The sequence below is a fragment of the Otolemur garnettii genome, unplaced genomic scaffold (genome assembly GCF_000181295.1).
Source record: "Otolemur garnettii isolate 467f Iridium unplaced genomic scaffold, OtoGar3 scaffold00028, whole genome shotgun sequence".
In the NCBI taxonomy this organism is placed as follows: domain Eukaryota; kingdom Metazoa; phylum Chordata; class Mammalia; order Primates; family Galagidae; genus Otolemur; species Otolemur garnettii.
The window spans coordinates 10,592,608-10,612,052 of record NW_003852423.1 but is presented as its reverse complement, the minus strand read 5'-3'; the positions used below and the strand labels follow the sequence as shown (position 1 = coordinate 10,612,052).

General features: G+C 42.7%; 1 protein-coding gene across 3 annotated transcripts in view; it reads right to left on the bottom strand.

Annotated features, from left to right (window-relative positions):
• Nucleotides 1-19,445, bottom strand: part of CREB5 (cAMP responsive element binding protein 5) — a 401,904-nt gene that overhangs the window by 327,513 nt on the left and 54,946 nt on the right. For 2 of the 3 annotated variants that reach the window (XM_003788538.3, XM_003788539.3), the window contains exon 2: nucleotides 3,418-3,489. In XM_003788538.3, the coding sequence (XP_003788586.1) occupies nucleotides 3,418-3,489 (72 nt within the window). Of the gene's footprint in view, nucleotides 1-635; nucleotides 769-3,417; nucleotides 3,490-19,445 lie in introns of those variants that run through there. The other variant, XM_003788540.3, reaches the window with a different exon arrangement.

Below are 19,445 nucleotides of genomic sequence, written 5' to 3'. Positions count from 1 at the left end.
TCCATTATCCCAATGCAATACAAGCGCTGATAATTCCCATTCACTCCCGCTTCCAATTCCCAGCCATCCTTTCTTATCAGTGCAAGTTCCCAGTCTATGGACATCCCTAAAGTAAATGTCCTGATCTCAACCACTGACTTGACTGTGAGTCAACACCCCACCAGGAGACTCTGAGATGACTGCAACATTTTCTTACTTCGAACACCTCTTCAAGGGAATGAGGGACATATTTTTAAAATCGCTTGTCAAGAAAAAAAAAAAAGAAAGAAACACAGTAAATGCAGACGTTAAGTTTTAGATGCATCTTCACATTTAAATTTGCAGAAGGGGAAGCATGGAACTGAACTTTAAAATCAAGAAACTGCAAGTTCTAATTTCCGTACCTGTCCTACTTTTCCCTCAGTCCACTCAGCCTTCTCAAGGAAATGACCTGTTCCTTTGCCCAAAAGATCAAGGTCATTGCAAATGGACCCCCTTCAACATTTACTACCACCTCCACCTCAGAATTCGTGTGTGATTTTGTTGCCCTTCTTTCCATCCCTCCTTTCACAGAAGAATTAGCAACCCCACTCCTCTGCAGGACTCTCTACAACCCGAACCTTCTGGGGACTGACCCTGCAAACCAGCAGGCTCACTCCTTTCCTCTCACTGGTTTCTTGCCCTTGACTAAATCCAGCTTGGCTATCCTTTAATTTTAAAAAAGCTGCTTCCGTCTCAGGCTACCATTATATCACTCTGCTTCCCGTCACTGCCTGGTGCTCCTGAAAGAGTCCTCTGTGCTTGCCACCCCCACTTCCTTCCCACCCACTCGCTCATTAATCCCTTGCAATCTGGCCTCCACCCTGCTCCCCTCTCATAGGTCGCTGGCAAGCACCTACCTGCCAAACCCAACAGCCTCTGCTCAGTCCTCTGACTAGCCCAGCTCTACAGGCCTGACACCAGTGACCACACGTCTGTGGCATTTATTTATCCTCTGTCTGATGCCAAAAAGGAGAAAAGATGGCTTACAGCAATACATAAAAAAGCTTGGGAGGGCATCAATCAGAAGTAAGTGACCCCAAAACAGAGGGATCCAGAAAGAAGTAAGGCTAAAGCCAAAACACAAACCAGTCATTCTCAACCAGGGACCACGTTAGCCTCCCAGGGGATATTTGGCAATGTCTGGAAATATTTTGGGCTGTCAAAACTGGGGAGTGCTATTAGGATCTCACAGGTTGAGCCCAGCGATGCCACTAAACGTCCTACAATGCAAAGGGCAGCCTTCCATGATGAAGAATCATCCAGCCCAAAGTGATAATGGTGCCAAGCTGGGGAAACCCTGCCGTTTGGTCCAATGACTTATGTGCAGCTCTCTTTGATTTACCTAAATATCAGTTATGGCTAACGACTCCTTCCTTGAACTTCTCTCCTCTTTGTCATCTATAACACTGGACATTGCTGAGAATCCTTCCTCTCCCTGAATCCTCTCTTGTCTTTGTTGGGTATTCTGAGGACCCCATTCCATTAAATGTCCCTTCCTTGGAGGAAGCCTCCCAGATACCTCTCCAACAAAGTAATGCCTCAGATTATACTCTTCAAAATGACCCATGGTCTTCTTTCATGGAAAATTGCAATTGACTAATCAGTTGATTAGTTGATGAACTGATTACAGATTTGATGCCTAGGCTCTGTGAGGCTCTATGAGGACAGGGACACATACATCTTGTGCACTGCTGTTTCCCCAGGGCACCCAGAGTGCCTGGCACAAAATAGGCTCCCAAATGTGTTGAGTGGCAAGAACTGAATAAAACTTAATGTCACATTTTCACAGCCAAACCAAAGCAAACCACTCAAATTATCTGATTCCCTTTGTCTATCTAAACTTCTCTTTAAAGAAACTGGCTGGATATCAGTCTTACCTTACAAACTAAGTTTTAACTTAGTTACCTTAGTAACTTAATAAGGCAACATTCTGCATTCATAATGGAGAGTCCTGGTCTAGCAGGATTCTTCCCAATTACTTATCAACCTATTTGTGTTTTCCTAGAATTTCCTACTTTAAAATGACCTCTAACCCAGTTTTCTTCTTTTTTCTTTATTTTTTGGCTGGGGCTAGGTTTGAACCTGCTACCTCCGGTATATGGGGCCAGCGCCCTACCTCTTTGAGCCACAGGTGCCACCCCACTTTCCTTCTAAATAATTTTCTCTACTGCTTTTCTTATTTATAATTTGGAAGTAAACATTGATACCAAAGCCCCTGGTAAAACTTCAAGAACCTTAGCAAAGGACTCTGGTTACTCAGTCGGTGACTGGTAACCCCAGCAACAATGTCTATGTTTCTATGGCTTCTTTCCTCCAGGAGGCTCCTGGAATCCTCCACAAACTCTCTGGGGAGGTAGAATAAGAAGCATCCTCCATGGGCATCAGCTTCCATCAGACCCCCAGGCATTGCTCCACATTATACTGCCAACCCCATCATATGCACAGGCAGGGTTGCTCCATTCTCTAGACACTACTGGGCAGCTTGGGGAAAAAGTAGAACTACCCACACTGGAGAGATGCCTGTGATCTGGATGAAGACCTTGGCATGAGAGCAACCACAGGTGGTCATTTTCCAACTGGAACATGGAGATACCCAAAAGGGTCAAGAGTAGAAAAAATCACAGTCAAGTTCCAAAGGCAAAATGCAAAGCTCTAATGTTAGTTGATGAATGCTTCTAATTTCTTTCAAAGAGCTAAGATCCAGTATAATAGTAGTAGTAGCTGCAGCAGCTGTAGCAACAACAGTGGACATTAACTGAGTACTTACTATGTGCAGACCCCATGCTAAAGGCTCTCCAGGTGGTATCTATCTAACACCTGCTCTAATTCCATTTGATGGGAGCCACTGAAGTCTAAAAAGATTCAATCCAGCACAGCACAGATTCCCACATACCTCTTAAAATTTAGATACATGGGAAAACCCTAGGTGCCAGAAGAGCTACAGGGAGTTGTTTTGGGTTTGGGTGGGGTTTATACTCAAAGAGGAAAAAAAAATTATTTATTTAAAATAGTGAGCTATTTTACTAAGAATCTAAAGATCCAGCCATTATTCCAGGGGCTACTGTAAAAGCAAGCCCCTTTCCTCTCCCTTTCTGAAATGACAGCCTTGCATATCTGGTGAGTAGGACATATCAGTTTTGCTTCAGGGGTTGAGAAGTTATGGGTGGAAATGTCCAACACTGTTATATTTCCCAGGGTATGAACAAAATAGTTCAAACTGTTCAAGGGGATATAATGAAGATGAAGATGGCACTGATCATGCTGAAGGGATTTGATAGGATCTTGGAAAAGAAGACAAGCTCAGGGCAAGCACGGCTTGCAGGGGAGAGCTGCCTCCCTGTGGGAAGGTAGGTGCATCTCGTTGCATGCCACAGCACAGAGGACCCGCACACTCACCTGGGAGCAGCCTGGGGCACTGCAGACAAACGGCCTCTCCTGCTCCAGATTCATCTTGGATTCCTCATAGATCTGAAGGATCAGAGGGAAAGGGAGGAAGGAAAACAGAAATCCATGAATATCTCCTGCTTCTACCTGAGAAACATGAGAAAGGCAACAAGAGCTCAGAGCCTCCTTTCTATGCCGCCAACTCTCAGAGGAGCAAAACATTGACAGGAACGCACACAGGCCCTGCTTGGCTCCCTGGGGCTGACTCCTATTGTGCGTTCTTGGGTGCGTATTGACTTTACTTTGAAGAAAACTGCCATAAGTTTTCACAGCAGAAATCCTGCCTAGCGAGTGCTATTACCAGGTTCTTGCACCTGCACAGGAAGATTGAATCCTTGTTCAGTCCTGCTGAAAGGTTAGGGCAGTGAGAGCAGGGACAGGTACCCGGCAATCGTCAGTGTGCAGGCCATCCTTCAACAACACATCAAATGATAACCTATGATCAGCCCAGCACTTTTCAGCAGCACCGAAGGATGCAAAATTAGCTCCTGGACCAGTTTACCAGACCATTCTGAACCATGGCTTAAATTCCCTTTCATCTCAGGCATACAAACATGCCTCAAAAAAATTATCCCAGTTATGTGGAAATAAATAGAAATCAAAAAATGCAAAACAGAACAACTACCTTGGCTATTTCATTAATTTGGTTTTATAAGATGATTTGAAATTAGTATTAGATTATGGCTGCTGCCCCTCGGATCTAAATAAATTATCCAGAATAAGGAGGTAGCTTTAAGGAGAACAGCTCTGTATTAAAATCAAACTTATGTTAAATTATATTGTAGTCTTTTCGTAGGAGCAGTTCAGTTTTAAGATGCATTCATTAGGCAAAAATTGAGTGTAATCAAAATACCTTCACGAATCCTCCCCAATGCCAATAAAAGTACAGTATACATGGTTTTGTGGTTACCGATCCACGCACTAACATAATTTCTTAAACAATCATCGGAGGTACTCTATAAATTAAAATTACACAATTTAAATAGTTTTCTAAATCATACTCTTTTATGAAAATTTTAGAGTTGCATTTATATAAGTTACACGTGCTGCTAATAGTACGTGGCTCTATTACCTAATTAAAACATACTGCTTTTACTCTAATCACAGGAAGCAATTTGCTTCTTTAAAAAGCTGCTTGTAAGCTCCCATCTATCAGGTCCAAGGTAGGGGTATAGGGCTCATCTCCTGCCTGATGGACTCAACTACAATGGGACTTTACCTTACAAACACAAACAATGTAGCCTAATTGTATGTACCCTTATGTTAATCCAGAATAATAAAATATAAAACATAAAATAAAATGAATAAAATCATCAAATGCTACACTACTTGGAGGTAATACCAAACTGACTCCAGAGTCACATTTACCCCTGAAGAGGGCGCTCTTCTTGGAGTCATGGAAGAGTCACCCTTTGCCTGAGGAAGCTTTATCTTGCAACCAAAACCAATTCTTTTTCTTTTTTTAAAATTTATTGTTGGGGATTCATTGAGGGTACAAGAAGCCAGGTTTCACTGATTGCATTTGTTAGGTAAAGTCCCTCTTACAATCGTGTCTTGCCCCCAAAAGGTGTGGCCCACACCAAGACCTCATCCCCCTGCCTTCTTCCCTCTCTCTGCTAATCCCTTCCCCACTTCTCCCTCCTTCTTCCTCTCTCTGCTCATCCCCTCCCCTTGTCATTGATTGTCTTCATATCAAAATTGAGTACATAGGATTCATGCTTCTCCATTCCCAAAACCAATTCGACAGTACTTTACATATCACTACACTACCCCCCAGAAACACTGTTTCTGACGTATGTTCTTTAGGAAAATACACACATACATAGTTTTACTTTTCTGAAGCACAAGGTGTTTAAAAGATGTGCCTTAGATAACACCGTGAGTCAGATATTAAAAAACAAATCAGAAAATGTATTGCAAATCCTCTTCAAACCACTATTCCTGCTCACCCTGCACTTTCCCAGAGCCATGTCCTTTTCTCTCTCCACTTGGAGTGACTTCCCACTGGCCATTCACCAATACAGCCATAAACATTATTTGACATCTTTTGTGTATTACACATATTGTTGAAACTCTTTCGCTGTATTGTATTTAGAGGGAAGAAAGACACAAACATCTTTGGGAACTTTCTGCTTGCCTGTGCTCTGAGGAAAGCCAGGAGCAATTAACACAGCTCCTTATCTCTCCTGGTTTGCTTGGTTCTGCCATCACTGAGCACAGAGCGTCCCTTCTCCCCACTAGGAAAACTGGCAACTTCTGAGTCTCAAAATAAAGGGTGACTTTCAAGCCGAGAAAATGATTTCAATCTAAGATAGAATGAACAGCCAAGTAAATTGAGTTATCCATTAATTAAATATGCCTTGTTTTTCTAGTAAATTTTTTTAAATGCTTTCCTGGAACTTCTCTGCCTCTGTAGCCTTTGTTGGCTCCATCGTTGCCACATGGTTTAGTTGCTTCATGTCTCAATGTCCCTTTTTGACAAGAGGGGTCTGAATATCAACCTTGGGCTCCTCCACTCCTGTGTCACGCTAGTCCACGATGGGCCTCATAAGACATTTTCAAATTATGAAGAAAAGTCTGTGTATCTAAGTGTGTGTGTTTGGAGGTGGAGGGAGATTTTATGAACAAGCATTACTGGAACCTCATGCTCATATTAAATAGTCTCTATTTATAGAATTATAAAATATAAATGATTGCCTTAATTGCCTAAAGTGAGTCTTTCTTGGATACCATTTGTGAGGACTTTGGCCAGCTGCAGTGGTTCATGCCTATAACCCTAGCACTCCAGGAGGCTGAGGTGGGAGGATCTCTCGCACTCAGGAGTTCGAGATCACCTTGAGAAAGAACAAGACCCTGCGTCTACTAAAAATAGAAAAAAAAATAGCCAGGCATTGTGTAGGGTGCCTGTAGCTACTGGGAGGCTGAGGGAGGAGGATCATTTGAAACCAGGAGTTTGAGGTTGCTGCAAGCTGGGTTGATGCCATAGCACTCTAGCCTGGAGCATCAGAGTGAGAGACTCTGTCTCAAAAAAATAAATAAAAAGAGCTTTTATTGCTAATGTAAGGAGAGAATGCCGCTCTTACTAAGCAACATTAAGACTGCATGGCAACAAAATAGGAAAGTTCCATACATACACATTTACGGTCTACATCTGAAAGTAGTAATTAATAATAATAATAATTAGATTGATATCCAAGCAATGAAAGTGATCAAGACTGAAAGTGCTGCGGGTGAAGGTTTACAGCAGGTGTCCTCAAACTACGGCCCACGGGCCACATGCAGCCTGCCTAGGACATTTATCCAGCCCGCCGGGTGTTTTTGTCGCTGCTGCCTGTCCTGCTTAGCAGCCAACTCATCCTGGGGCCTGCAGTCTGGCCCTCCAGTGGTCTGAGGGACAACGAACTGGCCCCCTGTTTAAAAAGTTTGAGGACTCCTGGTTTAAAGGGATTCATTAACAAGCCAAAGTGAAGAAAGAATTGGCCAAGCCCAGACACTTAAATAAGAAGAGAAGGTACTTTTCTACCATAATCACAACTGTACCCCAAACTCTGGTCAACCAAAATACTGACTTTCCCCAGAAATTCAGGCCCATAATGCTAAGGCTTTAGCAATTCTGTTTGATATCAACATTGCCAGCCTTATCTTAATTATTGGTTATGATTTGCATATGAGCTGGAGCAAATCCCTTGGTTTATACTATAATGCTGGGCCTTGGAGACAGAGCAAGGTTCAGCCATGTAAGTTTTACTCTATTTTATGGAGCCTTCATTGATGTGAAACATGATCAATCTATTTCAATATCCACTGACATGTGTCAGTAAAAGAAATCATGCCTCTGGTGAGACATACAGAATCTGTCCTCAAAATGTTTAGTCATCAATAGGTTTTACTGAGTTACTATTGCCATTTTATTATTTTCGTTCTAAACACAAACGAGTCTGGATCAATTTATTCCATGTTATGGATCCAGGAACCAAATATGTTTGGCAACACAGAATGAAAGTCTCAAGGTGAAATGGCAGTTGCTAAAATAATAAGTTCTGATTAACAAGGTCCAAGGTGAGTGGGTGTGTATACATGTGTGCGAACCGACTGCTGTAGTTTGAGGCTCTGCAGTTCCCACATTTAGCCCTCTGCAAACAGCACCCCCTTGCTAATCCCTTTCTGTGTAGGTGTTTGCAACAGCTTCCTCAAGTGGTACCGCTCTGACACGTAGGGTTCATTACTTTTATCAGCTAGCATGATCGGGTCTAATAATGTATTAGTCAAGAGCCATGGTTTATTTTAATGGTCTATTACTATGGTTCTTTTCTAGCACATATTGTAATAATTATTCTCTCAAATAGATCCCCACTAACGCTCTGCACACAGATTGCTTTATCATCCATCAAGTGGGGGCAAATTGCTCAGACAGATTTTAACCAGGTTGCTCTACATTTTGTCCTCAGAACTCAGGCCCGTCCTCTTCTTTCCCGTTCAGTTGTTTTACGGGCTGGCATTTTTTTTTAAGAACCAAGTTTTGCTTGGCAACCGCCATACCCCAGTCTCCACTGCAGAGAGCTTTACATAGTAGGCGTTCAATAAATATTTGTGGAATGGATAATGATCCTGAATCATCGCAATAAACTTCTCCAAACAGCTTGCCTGTTCTCTACTCCTGAGGCAGTGGTTTTCAACCCTTTTTGCCCAGAATCATGTTTTCTGTGAGAAAAGAGGTTGTGTGGGCTACTCGCTCCACCTGTTCCCAGTATGGCCAGAAAAGAAACCTCCCCAGATTGGACATAAAAAAGCCAAAGTTGCTTTGGGTGCAATTAGGTGAAACTAGTTTTCCTTAAATTTCACAGGCAAATGTATGATGCATTATAAACTGTCTGTTACTATTGCCATAGACATTGACACCACTAAAGTCCAATGTATGAACCAGGTGTGGGCTGCATATAAGCCCCCTGAAGCATGCTTTAAAAAACACTCAGTGATCCCATTACTTCAGCTAGACACAACCATAATTGCGACAGATGCCATCTCATCATTTAATAGTTTCTAAGTAGTACTCATTTTTGTTCCTCTTTTCCAAATTCAGATTCAATGCTCAAGTAGAACAATTGCCTTGGGAGTCTAATCTCCCTTAAAATTTTTGGAAAACAACACAAAAATACCCTAATCACAAACCCTCCCAAGATGCAAAGTGAGTTGAGGTTTTTCATAGTTGACAAGGAGATGACAGGCTCGATTTACAATTCAAACGCTCGATTGTCACTGGATTCCTCTGGCCTAGCAAAGAGCAAGAATCTCTTTCATTATTCAGTGTTTGACCCCACAAATTCCTGATCTAAAATGGGAAATCGTCCACAATGGCTCATGCAATCCATTCAAACGCTTTGCCAGACATTTAGGGATCCACTTGAATGACTATTTCACCAAAGACAAACACTACAAAAAGCAAAAGCTGCTAAAAAAAAAACAAAAAAAACAAAAAAAACTTGGATAGTCTACACCATATAGTTTAAATCTCTATTTTAAAGTGAAGAGTTAAACTGAGCCCAGAGGGGGGAAATATCCATCTCAGCTGGTTTGCAATACTCAGCCAAAAGTTTTGCTTCCCTGTCTGAACCACAGGAATCCTTACTGATCCTTCTTCAGTCAACATCAAACTCTGATCCTACTGGGATGGCACAGGTTTCCTCCAAGCACAGCCAACAGATTTATACAGGGATCCGAGATTTGGAATAACAAGGCACTAAAAGTGCTATTCTGATCCGAAACCCTGGCATGTGCTCTTATAAATATTGAAAGTCATGGGCACGTGAAACCTGCAGACTGAAATGTTAAGTATCGGTGAACACTAACAGTAACATGGGGACGTCCCTGTCATCTCTGACATTGCTAACCTAGATCTGAAGGTATTTTAGATCAGAAAGCCAGGCTTCCATTTGAATAGTAATGTTAACATCTGTCAGCATTTACTGTCCTACTATGAGTGTGGAAAGAGCCTTTTTGGCAAGAGTCACATAAAGCAGACCTTGCTCCCTTATGGAGCTCACTAAAGAGTTCTTAAGGAGAAGCCCGGTCCTTCCTGCAGGCCAGGGACAGCTGACAAACAGGAGCATCTTGACTCAGTCCCACTGGGATCACCGTCTGGAGCAATGCTGCTTTCTTTTAGGGAACAAAGTTTGTTTATTAATTAAATTAGTTAGGGGCACGGCCAATTTGCACCTTGTAATTCTGAAAAAAAGCAAATACTTCTCAATGTATTGATGAGAAGAGCAAGGAGCCACCCACAATAACAATGCAACACATTCACCAAAACACACTCCAAATGTATTTTATCCTAAGATGCCTGTTGTAAGAGGTCTCTGTCTCAGGTCTGAGAATTCTGAGCTTCGGGGATCCCTGGGGATAGGGAACATCTTTTAAGGAACGGAATAATATTTAACTGCAGCATTATGTGTCAAGTTCAGACCTTCCAGGGGAGACTTCTGGCTATAAACTTCCCAAGAACACGAGCCATTCACACCGAGTCCTGGTGAAATTTTCCCTTGTCAGGGACTGTCCCGCTCTTGGCCTTGCTCCCTGTGTAAATCTCTGGTTTGAAAAGATGTTCTCCTTTCAAAATGAGGACACAGTAAGGTTCTTCCCACATATCGATAGCTGGCGGAAGGGAATTATATTCTCAATTTGGGGTTGACTTTCTTCCAGGGGGACAGTGTACCTTTCATTAACTTATTTGCTCATCTGTCAAACAGGACCATTCAAAGAGACACGATTTGAAAACTTAACTAATGGAAACTCAGTGCAAAAGACGAAACCAGTAAATCCTCTGGATTCCAAATATATCTTTACATTTCAAATCTAAATATTATAGCTTCAAATAGAAAAACAAACCTCCTTGAATTTAAGCCCAAGAAAATCAATTCTTTTGTGAGTATGATTCGTATCTTTCTGTGTTTCTCTGTGGGTCTGACTCCCTCTTGTCTTTCTGTGTGTATCTTCTCTCTCTAAAACTGTCTCTTTCTCTATTTCTCTGGCTGTCCCTTTCTGGGACCCTCTTTGTGTGTCTCCCTCTCACACACACCCATTTTATCAGTAGTGTTCTTACTAGTATTACTGGTAAAAAGATCTAGGAGGCTTGTTTCCTGTTTCACTGTTATTCTTGAAGTGGGCTGCAGTCAGAATCTGAATTTCATTGGGCTATTATTATTTGCAGCTGTGTGACCTTTTTAACCCTGCTTTAAAAGTGACATTTCAGCCCTCAAGCTTGAAATGCCTGAATGCTGTAAGGTTTTCAAACCAGAGATTTACACAGGGAGCAAGACCAAGGGCGGGACAGTCCCTGACAAGTGAAAATTTCACCAGAACTGGGTGTGAATGGCTCGTGTTCTTGGGAAGTTTATAGCCAGAAATCTCCCCTGGAAGGTCTGAACTTGACACATAACACTGCCGTTAAATACTACTTTTCCGTTCCTTAAAAGATATTCCCTATCCCCTGGTATCCCCAAAGCTCAGAATCCTAAGACCTGAAATACAGACCTCTTTGGGATTGCGTTACACGTTGGATCATGCTTAGGGACCATCAAAAGTTCCCTTCGAAGGAGGCCCACTGTTCCCAGGAGGAAGGATTTCCAAACGGCTTTTGTCTCTGGCAACTAACCCGGGTCTTACTTCCCAAAGGAGGCTCTAACAGGAGAGAGGGCTGGGGGCTCACGTCCTCTCCCGTACTTGTGCAGAGCTCTGTGGTTTTATTTATGTGGCGTTTCTGCTGTGTATAGAAAAACATTCCAGGGGATTGGGTTTTCATATGTTAGATTCCTCTTTTTTTTTTTTAAGTTTTCCATATGTTTCTTTAGATATGAGGACTTTTTTCGACATTTCTGGCTAATTCTGACTTTTGTTTCACATAATCCTGCCTTATAACTTCCCTATCTATGGGTTCAATAGTTCAGAACACACTTGGTAAGCACCAACGCACAGCACCAGTGATGCAGCGTGGAATTAAGTCACTGGATGTGTGTAAGTTACACACAGGGCCTGCCCCTCTTCTTGCCCCCATCTGGTACAATACATTTTTTGCAGAACACATCACATCTCTAGGAAAAGCTTACTTGACGTGTGTTGTGGTTAACAAAACACTAGTGTTGAGATTCTCAGGTTTTAAGGGAAATAGTGAATGTAACTAAATCACTTGCCTTCTTTCTAATGGGACTGAACACAGCCTCAGAAAACATGCTAAAAGGTGGCAAACTCCATTCCTTTCTACCTGCTCACTTCATAAACAAAATGAAAATGAGAATCAGAGGTGGCCAGAGGTTTGGGCTGACACTGTCATCATTATCTTTCCAAAAATCCTTCAGAATCGTAATTTAAAATAATTGCCCATTGAACTCCAGAGAGGAAAAACTGTAACACCAAAGAAATTCAATGCAAAATTGGGTATATTCTTCATACGGATCTAAAACAACTCGGCTTTTTAAAAATCCAAGAAAGAAGTCAGCAGTTGAGTTTTTTCTTTTCTTTTTTGCTCTACTATGGTAAAATTTGCTTCTTTTGAATTATAACACATTTCCAAATGTGTCTCTGTCTCCAGATAAGTTTTAGTGTTTTATAGGTACGTTTGATTTTTAAAATATTTTATGTGAAATGAATATTTTGATATATTCTGAAAATTCACAACTTCTTAGTCTTGGTTTTCTTTTCACACAGGCAAGTGATTTCTATTGGGTAAAGTTGTTTTCTTTGTGTCTTTATTCTAGATACGAGATAATGCAGATTCTAGATATCTTTGCACCTCCAGCAACAATATATATTTAGTCCACCCAATATATGGGCTGAAGTAATACTCAGAACATCTGAGAATGTTTCCTTTTGTATACAAATCTGTGTTACAAAATATTGAGACTGTACATAAAACCCAGTGGTGCCTAAGCCAAACCACTCTGCTTTCAGAAGGACTGGGAAGAGACTATTTCATCTTACTATAAAAACTTACGATTACTATTACTAACTTACTGTTGAAAGACATTTGAGAATGATGGTACCAAACTGGGTCCTTTTTTCCTTTGACTCCAGTAGAAAGCTGGAGCATCGCCAGGTTGTATTCTAACATAGCCAAAAATTGTCTCAGGGCCTGCGATAACTCACGGTGTCAGCTGAACACAGCGTAAAAATACACCTGAAGACTTGATTCAGATTCCTAACACAGCCTGCTTCAAATGTCCAGCATGTGAATGTCTGACTGTACTAGCAGGTCACTTAGAGGCCATCTTAAGGCAAAAATCTTATGTCATCCAGAGATTCTGTCATCATTCTAAGGAGGTTCTCTTTCTAAATATTAGCAAAAGACGCATTTTCACCTGCCTTCCTAGAGAAGCCGTCATTTCCTTGCATGCCCCAGTGTGGGGTGGGGGTGGTGACCCTCGCTGGCATTTAGTGAGCGGGGGCCCGGGATAAGGAGTACCCCGTGATGTGCAGAATAGGTGGTTGGTCCTAAGCAACACCTGCATCTCCTGATCCAATAGCCAACAGCGTGGCTTTTACGAGAATTAACCAGAGCATGAGAGCCCACAGCCTCCGGGCCCACACCATCCCCTTGGTTTATGGTAAAAGGCAGACAAGAATAAGACACCAGGAAGAGAGAGACAATAAAAACACCACCACATACAGGACGGGAAATGAAAGTGAGGACCCAAGGCACACCCACCTCTTTAGACTTTTCAAAGAGCTCTGAAAAACTCCCCCCAAGTTAAGCTTAGGACGAGACCAGATGCAATGCCAATTTAAACTTTATGAATATTCAAAAAAGTATGTGAAATTATCATTCCCTCTCAGTGTGAGGGAGGGCTGGGGTCTGCTGCTAACATTTTAGCTAAGCATAAGCGTACCTTTTCAGGGTCAATTCATAGAGGAGACAGATGATGAAGCTCACATAAACCAGAGTGGATTTTTTTTCTCATAAATTATCTGGTTTGGCCACCGCCAGCCCCCACTGTACAGATAAGTCACCACACCACTGTTGACTCAACAGTAGCGAAAGAAATCACTGGCAAAGTAAAAATACGTCTCCTGCTCAGATGCCTTCTCACTTGAGATAATTGTCTTGTTTATATTATTACTAAGAGGACAGCCCCAATTATAGAGCGTGTTTTCCTTTCTCTCTCTTTTTTTTAACTTAAGTAGAAAACACCACTAACTTCAAAATTTTGCCTTAATGTTGCCAGGACCACTAGCCATCAGTTCATGGAATACATTGGTTGTAGAGCATTTGCCTCCCTAACCAGCATCTCAATAAGCAAGCTTAATAAGCCAAGAACAAAACTACACACATACATTTGCACATATATTCAATATTTTTTCTTATGACCTAAGTTGTATTAAGAAGTGGATATTCATATATATAATATATAAACATGTATATATATATTTTCACACACTTTATAGAGATTATTTCACCCCGATAATCTAACTCAAGACTCAAAACTCATGTCTGCCTCCTAATACAACATGAAGAAGATACGGATCTCATAAAGAAGCAACATAAAAAAAATCTAGGACCCTTCTCTGCACAAGCTTCGTCGTTGTTAGGGATCGTTAAACCTGATCATTAAACCATTGTTAGGGATCATTTTGAAAGTACAGAAATAAGCTGTGTTTCTGAGGATGTCTCAGTCGCTTCCAGGGATTAGAAGAGTCCTCCACTGGGCAGCACCTGTGGCTCAGTGGGTAGGGCACCGGCCCCAAATACGGAGGGTGGTAGATTCACACTCTGTCCCGGCCAAACTGCAACAACAACAAAAAAATATAGCTGGGCATTGTGGCCAGCGCCTGTAGTCCCAGCTACTCAGGAGGCTGAGGCAAAGAATCTCCTAAGCCCAGGAGTTGGAGGTTGCTGTGAGCTGTGTGACACCATGGCACTCATGGAGGGTGATAAAGTGAGACTCTGTCTCTACAAAAAAAAAAAAGAAAGAAAGAAAAGTCCTCCATGTCTTTCTCAACTTCCTATTAAACAAAAGAGTCACTCACCAAAGCCTGCAGATCCACTAAAACATCCTGGAAAAAGCACATGGAAAGGAAAGGCCTTTTCCTTGAACCCACCACCCACGAGAGGTTAACACTGACCCAGACTCCAATTCATCAAAAGATCCGAGCCATTAATAAGCAAACGCAGGGCCAGCTCCTTTTATCCCTCGGGGCTTCAGCCCCCAAACAACAGCACCATTTTGAGTCAACATGGGCAAAAGGGAAAGGGGTTTTTTTTGAATTCCTCTGCTCTCCAAAACCTAGAAACCCTTCCTAAGCCTGAATGCAGCCTCTCTGCTCAGAGGGAGGAGGACGAACTCTGGTAAACACCCCAAACACAGATCCTTCTAAAGGAGAAAGGGGTGCGCACAGCCAGCCCCTGAGGGACACTGGCAGGCAGGAGGCCTGTTAGACAATCTCTGTTGAAAGGCTGACAAAGGGAAAGAGGAGAGCCCCCAGATCCACACAGGTAAATTGTGGCTGTTCAGAGAGGGAATTCGAGGACTCTTCACGGGGCACTGTTCACAGGCTGCTTCAGGGAAAGTGGCCTGTGGACAGTGATTGATTACCCGTCACGCTGAACTTGTTCAAAGGCAGTTCAACTTCGTCATGCTTGGGGGTAGGATCAGAAACTGTGGACACTGGCCTCATTCATTCATTTTTTCCTTGCATAGTCACTGAGCACCTTCCATGCATGAGGCTGCATGCCAGGAGAATGAAGCCTCGGCAAAAATATTCTCTGTCTTCTGAGCATTGACTGTCCGGCGGGGAAGTGGGATGTGCCTAGATTTCTATTGTGTAAGGTAGGATTTTAATGACTATAAGGTAGTTTTACCAAAGCGGTTTGAAGCTCAGGGGCCATGAGAAAGCAAGACTGTTTCATTAACTACATCAAATGCCATCTTTACACAGCTAAATATTTCATCCTTTCACAGCTAAATAAGATGCCAATCTAAGGTGCACACACATACAACCCCCGGAGCAATTTGTAATTGTATTAGAAGGAAATTTTAAAATTTGTTTTTAAATTTAGGATTTATTTAGCTTTTAATGCTGGTAGGTATGACTGCATTTATTTGTGGGGAAACTAACATTGTGGCCAGAAGAACATATTTCATGTTAGAAAATAAACAATTAAATCTCGGCTCCCCTCCTCACTAGTTGTGTGATCTAAATCAAGTTACTTAACTTCTGTGAACATTATTTTTCTCCTATAAAAAATGACTACATGCAATATTACATTATCTGACTCACAGGGATATGAGAAGAATCAAATGGGATGATATTTGGGAAAGCACTCTATAAACTGTAAAGTGCCACAGAATGTTGACTACTGTTTTTATTATACAGTCAGCAGATATAGTATATACCAGATGTAGGGCACTCGATGGCACAGAGTTCCATACACACTTGCTGGCATGTGTCAAGAGATTGAAGATTCCAAATGATGTCAGAGATGGTGATCTCCCCCCCCTATATTCTTAGGCTATAATTAGGTTATAGCTTTCATATGAAAGCTATAAATTAGTTTCATAATAGGGCTGTGTACACTGGATACTTTTTCTTCCATTCTTGTGATACTTTGCTAAGAAGAACATTTTCCAGCTAGAGATAGATGGTGATCTTTGAAGAGGTCCTGACTTCTACGATTCTTCAATAATCCAGCAATTATCAAGCAAATCTTCATCTACTAGCTTTCTACTTGAAAGCTGCCAGATGGAATTTTTTTTTTTTTTTTTTACTTCTAATTGAGATGTGAGAAAAACTTTGGAGTCAGGTCTATGTTCAAACCCTGGCTCTGCAACATACCAGCCAATCTGTGATTTAAGTAAGCTTGTTTGTTTTTCATTCCAGTGTTGGGCTCTTTTAAAACTATGACAATAATACCTACTTTTCACAGTTGTTATAAAAGTTAAATAACTGCCAACCTCCAAGTTTAATAGGTCACTTGAGCCTGGCATAAAACTTGTCTAGTGCTGGCTGAGCAGGACACTGGGATAAGCTGAGAAACTCAGTCTTCTATTCAGCTGGAGATTTAGGCTTACCTGGAAGCATTAGAAATAAGACTAATACAGATTATCACACTCTCTCTACATCTATTCTCCCCTTGGGCTATCAAAAAAGAAATCAGATCTTCCTTTCGTTATCACACTTTCTTTAGCAAATTATATGTTCTTTATCATCTTGACATTTATTTTCTTTATTTTTCTTTTCTCTCTCCTTTTTGTTCTCCAAATATCCTATGCAATGTTTAATTTAAAATACTTCTAAATAAGCATAAAGGATTAGTTATCTGTAGGGGGGGGGAAATAAAAAAGGAAGTCATAGCATAATCAACGAGGTGGTCATTTCAGCCTCTTGAGGAAATGGAGCGATGACATCTTAATAATAGCAACATTTCCTAATCTAGAGGACTGGAGAGTTAAAGATGATTAGTCTGACACCTCTGTCCCTAAAAGCAGGTCACCTTCCAATGCAAAAAGGTCTATACATGTGGAAAGCCTAACAGATTTTGAGTTCTTGAATGCGTGGGAGTAGTCAAAATTTTATTTAATGAAAACATGCCTTCCACACACCATCACATCCTATGTGTCGGGGATTTTTAATCTCAGAAAAGCATTTTCCATCAAGGCTGAAAGAAGGCCTTGATTGATACAGTGCTGATTTATCTTCTCCACTAAGGGCCTCTGTAGGGAACACAGCAGGGTAAAGCAGTTAGAATACGGGTCAGAATGGCAAAATTCCCAGTTCTTTCCAAAGCCCTCAGTTTCCCACCCTCCTTTTCGATACTGACATCAAAGGACGTCTGGTCTTCTCAAAGTGATATGGTTATTTAAATAGCGACATCAAGTTCATGTTGGTAGAACGCTTCAAAGACCCTGAACACAAATCGTTAAGTAACGGGATCATCCTTACTTCCTCATCTGCCCTCCACTGTTTCCGAAGAAACAGAAACAACCACTTACACAAACACACACACACACAAAAAAAATCCTCCGGACACCCAAGTTAACCGATGTCTCCTTTCTTCCCAAACCGCCAATCAGCCAGTCACCAGGCAAAACAGCTCAAGCACCAGGCAAGGAAAACATGTTATTTTTCTGGGCAAGCCTTAACTTCACTGCCTACAAAACACAGCCCCACGGGGCACATCCCACACATGGGGCGATGGAGACGCCCATCTCCCATTTGAAACCAATAGTTACCGGTCAACGCCCCTGGAAAGTGAGGTCAGGATTCACCAGCCTACACCCTGAAGTCCAAGCTCTTTTATTCTTGAGCTTTTCTACACAGACCAGGACTGACATCCAAAGCAATTCCTGCAATCCCTCTCCTACTGACAATACTCAGCTCCACAAAGAGTATCAGAGCGTCCCCTCTCCACAGAGTCTCATCCCCAGCCGCCCAACACCCCGCAGGCTTCTGCAAGCCAGAGAGGTTGCTCAGTGTCCCGGCTGGACGCCCTCAGAAACAGGCTCCTCGGTGAGCCAAGGTAAGGAAAAGAAAGCAAACAACAAAAGCAGCCTTCAGATATTCCCTTACAAAGCGACGCTGTCAGGTGCCAAACTCCAGGGTGCACAAAAGCCGCACGGGCGCGCCCCAGACTCTTGGAAATCTTCAAAGTGCAAGGGAGGCTCCCTGCCACGGGCCAGGGTCATGGACCCAAAGGTGACAATGAGACACTCCCAAGAACATCTGGCCAAATAAGCCGTGCTCTAGGCCTTTCCAGACGCGGGACGGCAGCCTCTGTCTCCACTTGCCGCCTGACCTCCGATCCCGGCCCCGGGTTCGGCAGCTTCGCTGCAGACGCCAGAGCACAAAACCCACTCGCCCAAGTGCAGTTCAGGGTCGGTGTGTTTTTAAGGCACCTGGAAGAGCCCCTCTCTTCCCGGTTTCCCTGTCTTCCTCCCGAAGACTTATCAGTCTTCCAGCCAAAGTTCTCCACGACCTTCGGAGGCCCGGTCCCTACAGTGCCTACTTTACATCAGAAAGAGTCAAAAAGAGAAATAAGGCAAACATACAAGCACACAAATTGAGAGTCACAAAGAGTGAGGAGAAAAACAACCCCACGTGTTAGAAAGTCCACTGAAAGAGATAAAGAGGTGCCAGGACAGAGAGAGAGGCGGCCCAGGACACTTGGGAAGGGCCTCCGGGCTCACCTCTCTGAGCAGACCCTTGGGTGAAGGCCGCAGAACACACATGGGCCTCGTGAAGAGGAAGCAGGACAGGGTGGTCCGGGGCCGGGGGTGGCAAGCAAAGAGCTCGGCGTGTCTGAGGGTCTGCAGGAAAGCCGGTGAGGCTGGCAGGTAGCGGACAGGAAGGCAGGGGCCCGGGTAGAAGGCAGGAGCAGGCAGGCCTCAAATCAGCCGAGGGCGCGGAGAAGCTCTGAAGAATTCCCGCTGGAGAGAGCAATCTTGAGCAGTTGATTCTCCGCTGCTCTGCCCCCAGGGGAATTCTTTGGATCAGAACTCACTTTGGGGCTGTAGTGAGGGTTAAAATAGGGTGACCAGACAAGTCCCGCTTTTCAACAATTGGTCCCACGTCCCGCGGCGTTTTAAAAAAGTCCCAATTTTTGGAAAGAATCACTAACGGGGGAGAACAAGAAGGGAATATATGGTTTTTGGCTGCCATGTGGCGGTTTCGCCAGAATATGAGTTTTATATTATTTTTGTTAATTTTATGATGTTAAACTGTAATAATAACAAATAATTGCTGAGAAGTGATTATCGACAACTGCTTATCAAAGTTTGCTTTGTTGTCAGGCCCTGCCCTGCCCCGTCCCGTCCCCTGCCCCGCCCCCCACCATGTTGTCCCGCCTTACCGATGTTAAAATCTAGTCACCCTAGGTTAAAAGCATCCCAGGATGTGGACGGAGGCTGACCCTGAGCCACGCTCACCTTCTCATAAATTAAACCACACAGCATATCTCATACACAAATAGATATTTAGACTTCCTCCAAGCGTAAGAA